A 15,000-nucleotide genomic window follows, 5' to 3' on the forward strand; every position below is an offset into this window, starting at 1 on the left:
TTACAAAATCTCGTTTTGTCACATTGCGATATTATCGCAAATGCAATTAATCGTTCAGCCCTACACTCAACCACCCACCGGACTATCGTACACCTCCTTCCACTTGTCTTTGAGGCGAGCCATGTCCGTGCGCAGGTTCTTGAAGGCCTCCATCTGGCTGAGACGACACATCTCATCCCAGGCCTTCTTGGGCAGCCAGGTGCAGGGGTTTGAGTGGGGGTTGTCCAGGCCCACCCCCCCGGTCAGCAGGAAACGCCACTGGCTCTCGTCTACCTGAGGGAGTGGGGACATGCTTCATCTGGTCATCAACAGCCACTTTGTCTGTACTGTTTGAGGATTTACAGGTGAGGAAAACATCCATATGAATGTAGCCTGTTTCTGAACTACTAACTATGGGGGGGAAGGGGTACAGTAGTGTGTGCTGTAGTAGTAGTACTGTAAAGCCAGTAATGTGTGTAGAAATAGAACTGTGTGTAGGCCAGGGCGACGGACAGCTTACTAGCTTGTCGTGCATCAGCAGGTTGACGGTGAGGCAGAAGGAGAAGAGAAGCTTGTCTTTCTCAAACAGTGAGCGACACACGTTGACATACAGTGAGTAGGTGAAGTGGTCTCTCAGAATCTGCAGCCTGGAAGTAAACACACAAGATTCAGAAAGTTTATCCCTTCTTTAATTTCTGTAAAGCATGATAGTTGATAGATACATAATAACATTTGAATGCAGTAGCCAGTCCATACATTGAACTAACAGACAGTGTGGTTAAATGTTCAATGTATGGACTGGCTGCTGCATTCAAACGTATGCATTGACTCGGCCAGCACTTGTCTCCCACGCCATACGCTGCTACAGCCGGGTATTTCTTTTGCGGAATATGTGCTCAGATTCACCATAAACACGTATTAACACTTTATCTGAAGTGTGGTGAAGTAGGACAACGTTTTTTGTCGCCGGGTGCCATGGTGGATCCTAGTATCGGAGTTCCATTCATGTTGGCTTTTAATAGTTCTCATGCCCGCGCTTAACTCAGAGTGGACGTACTCTGAGTTGATTTAACTAATTCAAATCAGATTTTCTGGAACCCGTCTGGGTTTCCCATGTTAGAGTAAATCAATTCAGAGTTCAGGGTTAGGTTTGCAGTTTGTTGAACCCGCTTTCTGGAATACCCCCCAGGTAGACAGCAACACATCAACAAGCGGATGGAGTAAGCTGGAAACAGCTCCATTACAGCTGAGCTGATAGGTGCATGTTTAGGTGGTTTGCTCATTAAGTTACTGCTCCTTATTTACCCTTAATCTTGTGGATTGTTATCTTTATTAGATTTTAGATTCTCAATGAATTAGCAATATAAATAACTGACTACAATGCGTTCATTTTTGTCTTAAGTTCACTGTAAGAAGCTGACCTCTTCTCCAGCACGTCACTCTTGTCTGAGTTGTCGATGGAGCAGATGAAGAGGTTGATGAACCAGGTGAGGGAATACTGGTACATGGGCTCAATGTTGGCCAGGTTGGCGATGGAGAAGAAGAGGATGGCTGAGTGCTCAGCAATGGGCGTGTAGCCCATACGCGTCTCGTCAATCTTCACTTCCGTCGCCTCGGCAATGGCCTGCTTCTCTGAGATCTCGTTGGCCAGGACCTTTGAGGAGGACAGGATCTTGACGGCTGTCTCGTCCTCCAGGATGTTGCCCTCGGACGAGGAGAGCACCTCCAGGATCTTGTCCTCGATCTCCTTCAGCTGCCTGGGGAGGGCAGAGGTCACCAGAACAGGAAGAATGTGGAAACACTACCATGACCTGCAGCCTCTGTCCCCTGATGTGTGAATCTACATTACATTTACATGTAGTCATTTAGCAGACGCTCTTATCCAGAGCGACTTACAGTAAGTACAGGGACCTTATCAGAGACCTTAGAGTTAACCAGTGAGCAGTGTTAACCAGTGTATAAACCAGTGTGTTAACCAGTGAGCAGTGTTAACCAGTGTATTAACCAGTGTGTTAACCAGTGAGCAGTGTTAACCAGTGTATTAACCAATGTCTTAACCAGTGAGCAGTGTGTTAACCAGTGAGCAGTGTTAACCAGTGTATTAACCAGTATGTTAACCAGTGTGTTAACCAGTGAGCAGTGTTAACCAGTGTATTAACCAGTATTTTAACCAGTGTGTTAACCAGTGAGCAGTGTTAACCAGTGTATTAACCAGTGTGTTAACCAGTGAGCAGTGTTAACCAGTGTATTAACCAATGTCTTAACCAGTGAGCAGTGTGTTAACCAGTGAGCAGTGTTAAGTAGGGAGTCAGGTGTCTGAGCGGTTAGGGAAGCGGGATAGTAATCTGAAGGTTGCCAGTTCTTCCCGTCCGTGCCACATGACGTTGTGTCCTTGGGCAAGGCACTTCACCCTACTTGCCTCGGGGGAATGTCCCTGTACTTACTGTAAGTCGCTCTGGATAAGAGCGTCTGCTAAATGACTAAATGTAAATGTTAACCAGTGTATTAACCAGTGTGTTAACTAGTGAGCAGTGTTAACCAGTGTATTAAACAGTGTGTTAACTAGTGAGCAGTGTTAACCAGTGTATTAACCAGTGTTAACTAGTGAGCAGTGTTAACCAGTGTATTAAACAGTGTGTTAACTAGTGAGCAGTGTTAACCAGTGTATTAACCAGTGTTAACTAGTGAGCAGTGTTAACCAGTGTGTTAACCAGTGTGTTAACCAGTGAGCAGTGTTAACCAGTGTATTAACCAGTGTGTTAACCAGTGAGCAGTGTTAACCAGTGTGTTACCCGGCGGGGGATAACCCTAACCTCTTGTTGTGGGCCCCTTGCAGAATGAGGGCCTGCTTCTCCTCCTCCAGGTCGGGTCTCTCCCGGGCCACCACGATGCCCAGCAGCTGGTCCTGCATGCCCTTGGGCGTAATCATGAAGTTCAGCAGTGTCACCTGCAGCCCAGAGGAAACAGGACACACGACCGTTACGCTCTGAGGTGTGTGTGTTCTGCGTGCATATGTAAGAGTTTGTGTGTGTGTAGGGGGGGGGTTTCAAGAGAGAGAGAGAGAGAGAGAGAGAGAGAGAGAGAGAGAGAGAGAGAGAGAGACAGAGAGACAGAGAGAGCGCAATCTTCGGTAATGCCTTTTTCCTCCGTAATGCAATTACGGTTAATGTGTCTTTTCTGGAAAATGCTTTTTTCCTTCTTCCAACTGCACCAGTATTCGATCTGGTGTTTTATGATGGGATGCTGTTTAAATGGAGCGTTTATTGAGCAATGTGTGTTGGGGGGTAAAAGCACCTTGGTTCTAGTGCTGTGACTCTTTTAAAGTGAAAACTCACTCACTCTTGCAGAACTCTGGCCCAATCACACTGCCTCTTTCAGGAGAAAGCTCTGGCCCAATCACACTGCCTCTTTCAGGAGGAAGGTCTGGCCCAATCACACTGCCTCTTTCAGGAGGAAGGTCTGGCCCAATCACATTGCCTCTTTCAGGAGGAAGGTCTGGCCCAATCACACTGCCTCTTTCAGGAGGAAGGTCTGGTCCAATCACACTGCCTCTTTTAGGTGAAAGCTCTGGCCCAATCACACTGCCTCTTTCTGCTCTTCTCCCTGTACACCAACAGTTGCACCTCCAGTCATCCGTCTGTCAAACTCCTGAAGTTTGCAGACGACACCACCATCATTGGGCTCATCTCTGGTGGGGATGAGTCTGACTATAGGTGGGAAGCGGCCTACCTGGTAAGTAAGTAAGTAAGTAAGACTTTATTTATATAGCACATTTCATACAAGAATTATAGCTCAAGGTGCTTTACATAAAATCAATAAAAACAATAATACTAGTGATAAACAATTCAAACAAAAATAAAATCCCAATAAGATCTCTGTTCAAGAGAGAAAACAACTTCAAAAGTAGGAAAACCCTTTTGAGATAAAATTACTTAAATGCTTCGGTAAAAAGGTAGGTTTTAAGCTGTCTTTTAAAAATGTCTAGAGTGTTTGCTTCCCTAATATTTATGGGTAATTTGTTCCATAGTTTTGGGGTGTAATTGACAAAGGCCGAATCACCAATCTTCTTATGACTGCTTCTGGTGACCTCTAATAGGCCTGCATTTGATGATCGCAGTGTTCTAGCTGGTGTGTAGTTTATAAAGGAGTTAGCAATGTAGCTAGGTCCTTGTCCGTGTAGAGCTTTGTATGTGAGGAAAAGGACCTTAAAGTCAATTCTGAAGGTAACAGGGAGCCAGTGTAAAGTAGCTAGGACAGGACTAATGTGTTCTCTCCTTTTAGTTTTGGTTAATAATCTAGCTGCAGAATTTTGAATGAGCTGTAGTCTTTCAGTGGTTTTCTTGGGAAGACCAGCGAAAAGTGCGTTACAGTAGTCCAGCCGGCTGGATATAAAAGCATGAATTAACTTCTCTGCATCATTTTGGTTTATGAATGGTCGTACCTTTGCTATATTCCTCAGGTGAAAGAAAGCTGTTTTGGTCACTTTATTAATGTGAGAGTTGAAATTCAAATCTGAGTCCAGGATTACACCGAGACTCGTCACCTCTGGTTTAAGACCTCTGGTGACCTGGTGTAGCCAGAACAACTTAGAGCTCAATGCTCTTAAGACAGTGGAGATGGTTGTGGACTTTAGAAAGAACACAGCCCCACTTACCCCCATCACCCTGTGCGACTCCCCAGTCAATACTGTGGAGTCCTTCCGCTTCCTGGGTACTATCCTCTCCCAGGACCTCAAGTGGGAACTGAATATCAGCTCCCTCATCAAGAAAGCACAACATTGCATTTAGTCATTTAGCAGACGCTCTTATCCAGAGCGACTTACGGTAAGTACAGGGACATTCCGCTGAGGCAAGTAGGGGGAAGTGCCTTGCCCAATGACACAACGTCATTTTTCACGGCCTGGAATCGAACCGGCAACCTACTGATTAATAGCCCGATTCCCTAACCACTCAGCCATCTGACTCGGCTGCAATCTGCCTTCCCTCGAGGACCTGCACACCTTGAGGACCCTGAAGCGTGCGAGGAAGATTGTGGCCGACTCCTCCCACCCTGGACACACTCTGTTTCAGCCACTCCCCTCTGGCAGAAGGCTGCGGTCCATCAGGACCAATACCACACGCCACAAAAACAGTTTCTTCCCATCCGCTGTTGGCCTCTTCAACAAGGCCAAGAGCTCGCACTGACTTTATTCAAAATCTGCACAATGACACCTTGCCACATTGCAATTGCACTATATTACACTATTTGTATCTTTTGTACTATTTGTATCTCTTGTACTATTTGTATTTTTATATTTTTATATTGTAAATTATTTGTCTACTTTATATTTTATGTTATATTTGTTATTAGTATTAGGTAGACTTGTACCTTTAGTATAGTTAGACCACATATTTAAGTTTTAGGATTCCTATATGTTTAATGTATGCACTTTCCTGCCAAAGTAAATTCCTTGTCTGTGCAAACTTTCATGGCGAATAAAACCCATTCGGTTCTGATTCAGGAGAAAGCTCTGGCCCAATCGCACTGTCTCTTTCAGGAAGAAGGTATGACAGTCTAACAGGTTTGTCATTCTGCAGCAAGACCTCTGCCCTGTAGCAGTTTTGAGAACTGCTTTAAACAGCAACAAATGTTTCTAAATGTCTCAATCCCCCCCCCACCTCCCCCAGCGGAGTTTTCAGGGCTGTTAGCGCGTCTATGTTGCCTCGTATGTTACTGTTTACAACGTTAGCAGGGCTACATGGTTGGCGTTGCCTTTTCAGCGTGAGATATACAAGGTGTGGCGTGAGAGCGTGTGAAATGGTTGAAATGCGTGTGTCTCACGGCCAATGCGTGACAGTTGGCAGCCCTGAGACCACCACTAAACAGACCTAGGTTCAAAATCTTCTTTTGTGAATATTCAGCAAGCGTGGTTTCCACACGACAGTTTGACAGTAAAGGCATTTATAGAGCTTTACGTCTCAGTTCTTATTTGGACCTAGTGAGGCCTATTAGGAAGAATGACCTAGCTTGCTAAGCTAGGCTAACAGGCCTGGGTGCGTGACCTAACCTGCTAAGCTAGGCTAACAGGCCTGGGTGTGTGACCTAGCCTGCTAAACTAGGCTAACAGGCCTGGGTGTGTGACCTAGCCTGCTAAACTAGGCTAACAGGCCTGGGTGTGTGACCTAGCTTGCTAAACTAGGCTAAAAAGGCCTGGGTATGTGACCTAGCCTGCTAAGCTAGGCTAACAGGCCTGGGTGTGTGACCTGTAGCCCTTGCAGGAGTGATATGAGGGACCCGGCTCCTTTACAGTGTGCATGTTAGTTTGAGTTAGCACAGCCAGTAATACGTCTCCCACGCTGTCAGAGCCCCACATGTGTAGGATGCAAGCTGGGGAGGGGGAGCTCATTAGGACGGCTCACACCTGCTGTAGACAGATGTGTAGCTACGGACGACTACTCCAGCGCTGCGGTCACACTTAGTGACGCAGAGAGACGGGCAGCCATGTGTTCACTATGAAAATGAGTGACAAGTCGAAATAATGCAGGAGTACATGGGGGAGGGAGGCAGGGGGAGGGGGGCTGGTGAAGGGAGGCAGGGGAAGGGATGCTGGGGGAGGGAGGCTGGGGAGGGGGGAGGGATGCTGGGGCAGTCCTCACCTTGACGGAGGTCTCTGGCAGGTAGTGGGGGTTCCTCAGCTTGGTGGTGATGTAGAAGCGGAAGTCGGGGGAGTACTCAATGGTGGAGTCTCCCAGCCGGATGCAGATGCTGCCGCCCTGCTTGAAGGTCTGTTTCAGCAGCAGCGGCTCCAAGATGGGGTCTAGATCCTCCCCGATGTTCTCCAGCAGCACTGGGCAAGACAGCATCACATCATCACATCAGAACATCACACACAGCACCAGGAAAGACAGCCTCACATCATCACATCAGAACACATAGCACTGGGCGGCAAGACAACAACATCATCACATGATCACAACATCACAGCACTGGGTCACAGCACAACCAGGGCATTCATAACCACGAGCCTCAGATATATAGTGTGTCCTCGGCTGAGATTAAGGACACCCCTAATCTCATTAAAAAATTATAGCAAATGACTGCTTCTTCAGTTGACTCCTAGGGGAGTGGTGGTGGACTGATGGGGATCCTTGGGGTTCAAAGCAGGATGCATTCCTGAGCTGAGCTGAGCTGTGCTGAGCTGTGCTGGGGGCAGTTCTATTATACAATAAGGAAAAGGCTTCAATTCTATTCTAGACAAGGTTCATGCAGCAGGAATGAACGTTCACTACATCTGTTTCACACGGTGAGGGTTATCATTAATAACCCACATCAGAGTATCAGACCATGATCGCAATGCATTAAGATTTCACAGTGTGCAGTATCCAATCATAGGGCGATTACAGGATTTAAAAATGTTAGAATGCCAAAATGTTTCTCAAGGTGCATTGTGCAGGATTGAAATATTTGACACAATGTAAACCCAGCTTAGATGCTGGGCCGCGTGACACAGCTCTCACTGTCAGAGACCTTCAAGTGACTGATTCATGTGCTCCGACCAACTTCTTATGCATGCTGGCCCGTAAGAATATCACCTCTAAAGTCTGGAGGATCACTGGCCTGTATGACTGTCTTGTATTTTATTGACAATTTGCTTAGGATTCAATGGAGTTTGCTTCGACAGCGATGAAGTAAGGCTTTGATAGAGAGCTAAAGGATAATAACTTTAGAAAACCTGGCAAAGACTACAACACAGAGGTATGTGGCACAGCACAGCTCTCTGTCTCCTCTCTCTATCTCTCCCTCTATATCATCTGCCTCTCAATCTCTCTCTCCCTCTCTCTCTCTTCTCTTTATCTCCCCCTCTCTATCACCCCCTCTCCCTCTCTCTCTCTCTCTGCCTCTCTCAAGAGAGGTTTGTTCCCTGCAAGGACACACTGCTTGCTGAAACACTGTCGTTGGTGGATGTAAACATCAGTGATATTACACAATTCTGTTTAGCCTGTAGTTGTCATGTCTTTATACTCTCACTATAGTTCTCTTCCTTTCATCACATCTCTCTTTCTCCTGCAGTCCACTGCCAAAACGAGAGGCATTGTGTTTTGTGAGGAAAAAGGAAGGCGGTGGCTTTGGATGTCTAGAGGATTTAGTTGAATAAAAGGAGAGTTTGTGTGAAGCTGCTACACAGTGGATGGATACAGAGGACAAATGGTCAAGTCTGTACGACAGCAAGGAGGGACTGTGATTCTAGAATCAGAATGGGGATTTTTTTACATCACTGCACTCCAACTTTGTGTTCAGGGGGAGGGAACTGAACAAAGACAGAAACACAAACAACCCACCATGCTATCTGAGAGAATTCTGTCACAGATAAGAGTTTCCACTGAACATACATGACTTATTATGAGTTTGATCTGATGTGGAGTGTAGTTTCATCCCTAGTCATTGGGGTACACATGTGGGCATGAGAGGAAAGGCCTTACTGCTTCTATGTGTTTCTCAAGCACTTTACCTCATAACAAAATGCACACAGAAAATACAGTAGAGCAGAAAGCCATGTTCACCCGCTAGATCACAAGACTGTCCTGGTGGTGAAGGGCGCCCTCTTCAGTAGACCGGGGGTGATGCTACCACGGCGGGTCAGCTCTCCCCAGATGCTATTCAACAGGGCTGAGGAGGGTCAGCTGTTCCATGGGGACACCACACTCACACACACACACGCGCACACATACCCACACCCACACGCGCACACAGGCACGCACACACACACACACTCTTACCAGGATTGCCAAACTGAATGCAGTTCTCAAGAGTACGAACAAAGTCAGCGTCGCTCAGTTTGATGATGTGCAGGCTGTTGGCCTTCTCCATGTTCTTCACCCACCTGTTGGCCTGGCCCTGGGGGTCAATCATGAGGGGCCACCTTCTGGCGTTGCTGCACACACACAGTTACAGCACACACAGTTACAGCACACAGACACACACACACACACACAGTTACAGCACACACACACACAGACAGTTATAGCACACACACACAGACACACACACACACAGTTACAGCACACACAGTTACAGCACTCACACACACACATACACACACACAGTTACAGCACAGACACACACACACACACAGTTATAGCACACTCACACACAGTTACAGCACACACACAGACACACACAGTTACAGCACATACACATGCACACAGTTACAGTACACACAGACAGACAGACACACACACACACACACAGTTCCAGCACATACGTATACACACACAGTTACAGCACACACATAGACATACACACACACAGTTACAGCACATATACAAACAGTTCCAGGAGCAAGATGAGGTATGGTCTGCTCTCAGGCTTAAGGACACAGTCACTTCTTATGTAAAAGTATTGGAGTCAGATGGCTGAGTGGTTAGGGAAGCGGGCTAGTAATCAGAAGGTTGCTAGTTCGATTCCCGGCTATGCCAACCAAATGACGTTGTGTCCTTGGGCAAGGCACTTCACCCTACTTGCCTCGGGGGAGAATGTCCCTGTACTTACTGTAAGTCGCTCTGGATAAGAGTGTCTGCTAAATGACTAAAATGTAAATGTAAGTATATATAATATATAACATGATATACAGTGAAGACAGATATGAAGTGCAACATAAGGTAAATGCATTTGCATGTATACATATCTGAAAATGTCCATATGCACCAAAAGCTTATTCATGTCATGTTAGAATAGAAGGGTCTCGGTCCTGCTTTGTCAGATGGTGTTGATAGTATTTAAGAAGTTTATTCATCCACTTAGGGAAAAACTCCATATCTAGAACTGTTCCTACTGCTGCAGTATGTGATACTAGTTTACTCACATATGAAAAATCCTCTTTTAACATTAAATCCCAAAGGGTGGGATGTGCTTGATTGCTGGATCAACACCCAGCCTGTCTCACGGTGCTCCTAGCGGTTTAAGTGTGAATGACATCTGTGGCTGTAAGGTTAGGGTGCTTACGAGATGATGATGCCGTTGTCTATGGAGAAGGTGTCTGAAGGCAGCCCAGCAATGGTCCAGGAGCGGATCTTCACAGGGTCTCCCAGGGAGCTCATCAGGGACATGTTGCTGGAGCAGGGGATATCTCTGCTCGTACACAGAGCCATCCACTCCTGGGTCTGTCTCTGGACATACACACACAGGTTACACAGTCACAAGTACACACACAGGTGGTATGTACACCCTCAGCACTGTGGGGTATCATTGCAGATAGTGATTGGGAACGTTAAAATAATTCTTTTTTTGTTTATTTTCCACAACTGTAACTGGGTTTTGATCAGTGTCATCTATATTTCATCAACAGGCCTTATTTGTTGTTAAAAAGAGCAGTGAGGGGAGCTGAGTGCATCACTAAGGTCCTCAGAGAGGCAGGCTTTAATGTGGGCTTCCTTTGAGCAACAGAAAATCAAACTAGTTTAAATATTTAGAATATTAAGCATCCTCACTTATTTGTCACATCAAAGGACTCAATCTCAGTGATGGTGACTGCTTCTGACAGACCCATATAAGCATGTGCATAGACACACATACACTCAAGTGAAATACATTCATATGTGTGTTTAATACATACAAATGTGCTCATGCATTGATGTTCCTACATATCCTGTATTTCCCCTATAGTCCGATGCTTAGTTAATGTTGCTGGAACATGCAACAAAAATACAATTAAGGCAAAAGCTACACCTCTCTTGACCAGACTCTTCAGATCCATTCCCCAGTGTGTACCTGTCTGTAGCTGGAGGTGAAGGCCCCCAGGTAGGCCACGATGGCAGCTGAGATAAGGATGTTCCCGGTCAGGTTCTTGTAGAGCTCTCCCAGGTTGAAGGCCGTCTCGCTCCAGCGAGTCTTCTCCCCGCCCAGGCCGCCAATCAGCTGCTCTGCTCTCTCCAGCTTCCTGCTGCACATCTCCACCTGCAGGAACAAACACATGACTAACAAACCAGAGCTGCACCTTCCATGAGAGTAGGTGGAAGTAGGAGGGAAAAATAAACAAAACCTTTCTACCCTTTTTCCTATGAAAGAAAGGGTTTCTTTCACACGTCAACTTTTTCATGGGCATACAACAAGTCTTTGAACACCCACATAAAAGCATCATCAAGCTTCTATGGGTTATCCCAGGTGATGGAGGTAGATGGAAATCCTCATCACCACACACTTTAGTCAACTGAACTGTCCAGGATGAAAAACAACCAAATGGGACGCTTGTGAAGTTGTCTGAGGAATTCAGCATGGTATAGAGAGGCAGGAGGGGAGAGAACCCTGATGTTCTCCTCCTCCAACAGCAGCACATCAGACAAGCTGGGATGGAGGCATGAGGGAGACATGGAGGAGACATAAAGGGAAGAGATCTGGGACAGAGGTAGAAAATAAGCATTTTCTACAAAGTTACAAGAACTGAAAAAAAAACGTCAGCAGCAAACTTCAAAGCCTACTTTGGACTGTAAACAAATAGCACAGAGCGAGGGGGGGGAGCAGACTAATATTCCAGATAGGTTTGGCCAGAGGCAGAATTTGTAATCGTTCTATTTTAAAACAATATACTGAAATTGCCAGTGAAGACTTGTGGTGTTTAGTCAGTGCTGCTTGCTGAGTTAAACGTATCAGAGAGATCTGCCGTCTGAAACGGGTACAAAAAACACGATTTGTGACTTTAAGAATGAAACTCTTCAAAGTGAGCCTGTTTACACCAAATAAACAGCAATGAATCTTTAAAATCCAGACTTGGAACGGAGAAAGTTCTGTGGAAGAAATTGGGATTTCCTGTGCGCTTACATTATTCACCAATCAATAGAACTAGTCATTGGATATTAGTTAGTACGTTCTCATGTAAGCTTGCTATTAATAATGTATATTGTGTCTGTGTCAGGGTTAATAGATGTTCGTGGTCAGGAGAAAGTACTGGCTAAACGTTCCCTGTCATGACTACAAGGAGAGCTCCAACTATGAACTCTCTAGTCTGAGAGTTGTCATGTGTTGGGAGCAGTGAATCTCTTTCTCTGAGACTGTTGAAACGTCATTACTGCCTGACTGTCACAATCCATGTTTACATTCTTGTGCCCTATAAAAGATGGTCCTCCGGCTTTCAGAGCTGAGAGAGACATGATTGAGACCTGACCTAAGCCTGGTGTCGTGTTGTCATTTTATTGTCAGGGGTCTAGTTTTCTCTCCCAATCTGCAGATTGATAAATACTTATTAAAACCCAGAACTCAACTGAAGTTAGTCACTCCGTTTATGAAGAGACGGACAAAACACTTTCTTCATCAATTGGCGTTGTCGAGCAGCAGGATTACAGAACCAGATCCAGGAGAGACCCACGGCGGCACCAGTATAAAGCAGAACCCGTGGTGCACAAAACTAAATGGTAAGGGGATCCTTTTCCAAAACCCCATTCACGGACTGCTTTATGCTTGGTGCGCCTGGTGCGCCTGCTGTCCCTCTGCGACGCACTTGTTCCGGGAGTACAACGGTACTTAGGAATGGTTCGCTTGACCCAATGTTAGTTTCCTCAAGGATCACAATGACTCTTGCTTGCTTGAGACAATGAGACTTGTTGCTCTTGTGGTTAGTGGGAACTGCTTTAAATTTTTGTTCTCGCTGTGATATATTGTTTTTATTACTGTTGCTTGTTTTTTTCCACAGGTACACTTGCACTTATAGCGGTTCATGTTGTTTAATTGTAACTTGTTTAACTACATGCTCTTATGGTTCTTCCCTTTGGCACTTACTTTGGTTGTTCACAATGTGTGCTTCATGTTTTGGCTACTCGCGATGTTTTTTGGCTATCTTGTTGTTATGATCAGTGACCTATGCACTTTGTAAAGCTCTCTCTTGGAAGTCGCTTTGGATAAAAGTGTCTGCTAAATGAATAAATGTAAATGTAATGTAAGATAATATTAGAGTTTTGGTTTAGTAAATTTGGGTCATTAATTGACTTGCTATTTTAACTTTGTCTAGGTCAGAGTTGGCACACTCTGATAGCGTACAAGAACTCTGGTCGTGTGAAGTATTGAAAAAGTATGTAAAACAATCTGTGTTCTTGATCTGAGGCAAAGGATCTGTTAAGAGAATACGTCCCATACTCTTGATCTGGGGAAAAGGATCTGTTAACAGAGTCTCTGTCTCAAGACGCTCTGGGTCATTTCTTGCTTCTCTATCAGAATCAGTTTTAGCTTGATCTGACTGTATGTTCTCAAGATAGACAATGCCACGTCGTCTCGTAGCTTCAGTTAACCATATCATAAACATTGGCCAGCTGACAAATTGTTTACACGTCCGACTTGTTTCCTTGTCTTTCAAAACCGCTTTTAAACTCTCCTATATTTATTTACATCAAACGTTCCCTCCAGTGGAAAACAATGTCTCGGGTCATGATTAATCCACGCATGCCATCTCTCAATGCTTGACACTGCTTGAATTCCATGTAAATCAAACATATATCGGGCTGGACTAACAACGTCTCTATCGCTCCCGTACTGGAAGCTAGATTACCCATACTGAATTACAATGTATCTGAATACAAAGTATCTGTAACAAATCTCATAACGGTAGGCTATGTATCCAACTCTTATGATTTACTGCAGCAAGAATCACACAGCACTTTACCACTATAAAACGGTCACAATATTGAAGAATAAAAGAACTACAATATCATGTGGGACAAAACACTTTCTTCATCAGTTCACACCCCTAAAAGGAAGTGCAAAGAGCTCAGCTGCAGCTGTCGGAACGATGCAAAGTAATTCAACAGCAACCCAAATTTTCCATTAATGCTGTAAAAGTGTGCAAGATAAGTAGTAGAATAACCTAGTTAAATGTTCAGAACCACAGGGCCCCTCCCCCCCAGGTCCGCCCCTCCCCAGGTCCGCCCCGGGTCCGCCCCTCCCCAGGTCGGCCCCTCCCCAGGTCGGCCCCTCCCCAGGTCGGCCCCTCCCCAGGTCCGCCCCTCCCCAGGTCCGCCCCGGGTCCGCCCCTCCCCAGGTCGGCCCCTCCCCAGGTCGGCCCCTCCCCGGGTCCGCCCCTCCCCAGGTCGGCCCCTCCCCGGGTCCGCCCCTCCCCGGGTCCGCCCCACCCCGGGTCCGCCCCTCCCCGGGTCCGCCCCTCCCCAGGTCGGCCCCTCCCCGGGTCCGCCCCTCCCCAGGTCCGCCCCTCCCCGGGTCCGCCCCTCCCCGGGACCGCCCCTCCCCGGGTCCGCCCCTCCCCAGGTCCGCCCCTCCCCGGGTCCGCCCCTCCCCAGGTCCCTGACCTGGTTCTCCAGGCTGGCCTTCTTGCTCTTGTTGGTCTCCAAGGTGGACTGCAGCTTGGCCAGTTTGTCCTGGACCTCCTTGAGGGCCGCCTGTTTCTTGCCCAGGCTGTCCATAGCCACCTTCAGCTCTCCCTCAGCCTGGGCCAGCTTCTCCTTCTTCGGGGCCACCACCTTGGCCACCCTGCAGAGGACAGCAGGAGGCAAGTCACTGTACATCTGATTCATGCAAACTCTTCCTAAGTATTGCTTGAATCCCAATCTTAGACCCCCAAATGTTGCCGGAATGTTTATTATTTCTATGCGCAGGACTGTGTGAACGTACTTGTCGTAAGACTCCATGGCGCGGACCCACTTACACAGCCCCTCGGCGGCGGTGGACGCCGTGCGGATCTTCTCTGGGACAAAGTCTGGGTTGGTGATGTACTTCTGCCGGATGATGGCGATGAGGTTGGCTGGGATGTTGTCCTTGTCATACTCGTGAAGGCTCTGGAGGAACTTCATGTCTCCCAGCAGCTTCTTGGCAGGACCCCAGTAGTCTTCCACCTTCTTGCCGGAGCCAGAGGGGTCTGGAATTCTGTCAGGCTTCAGCCCCTTCAGGATGCAGATGGTCTCCATCACCAGCTTCACAGCCGGGGGAGGGCTCTTCATGGACTTCACCACTGTGATGTCCTGGACGGAGGGGGGGGAGGGGGGGGAAATGAAATGCAATCATATACATCAGTACATCTTTTAAAGGTCTTTTTGTCTTTATGATGAA

General features: G+C 46.7%; 1 protein-coding gene across 1 annotated transcript in view; it reads right to left on the reverse strand.

The window, feature by feature from the left end:
* The window catches only part of dnah7 (dynein, axonemal, heavy chain 7), an 83,761-nt gene that overhangs the window by 18,981 nt on the left and 49,780 nt on the right, over positions 1-15,000 (reverse strand). Inside the window, exons 45-54 of the mRNA XM_067261627.1 lie at positions 14,566-14,912; positions 14,244-14,424; positions 10,726-10,911; positions 9,961-10,124; positions 8,736-8,890; positions 6,615-6,805; positions 2,793-2,926; positions 1,401-1,736; positions 500-626; positions 79-273 (exon numbers count right to left, since the gene is read on the reverse strand). Of these exons, the coding sequence (XP_067117728.1) occupies positions 79-273; positions 500-626; positions 1,401-1,736; positions 2,793-2,926; positions 6,615-6,805; positions 8,736-8,890; positions 9,961-10,124; positions 10,726-10,911; positions 14,244-14,424; positions 14,566-14,912 (2,016 nt within the window). The remainder of the gene's footprint in view (positions 1-78; positions 274-499; positions 627-1,400; positions 1,737-2,792; positions 2,927-6,614; positions 6,806-8,735; positions 8,891-9,960; positions 10,125-10,725; positions 10,912-14,243; positions 14,425-14,565; positions 14,913-15,000) is intronic.

Source organism: Osmerus mordax, chromosome 2 (genome assembly GCF_038355195.1).
Source record: "Osmerus mordax isolate fOsmMor3 chromosome 2, fOsmMor3.pri, whole genome shotgun sequence".
Lineage (NCBI taxonomy): Eukaryota > Metazoa > Chordata > Actinopteri > Osmeriformes > Osmeridae > Osmerus > Osmerus mordax.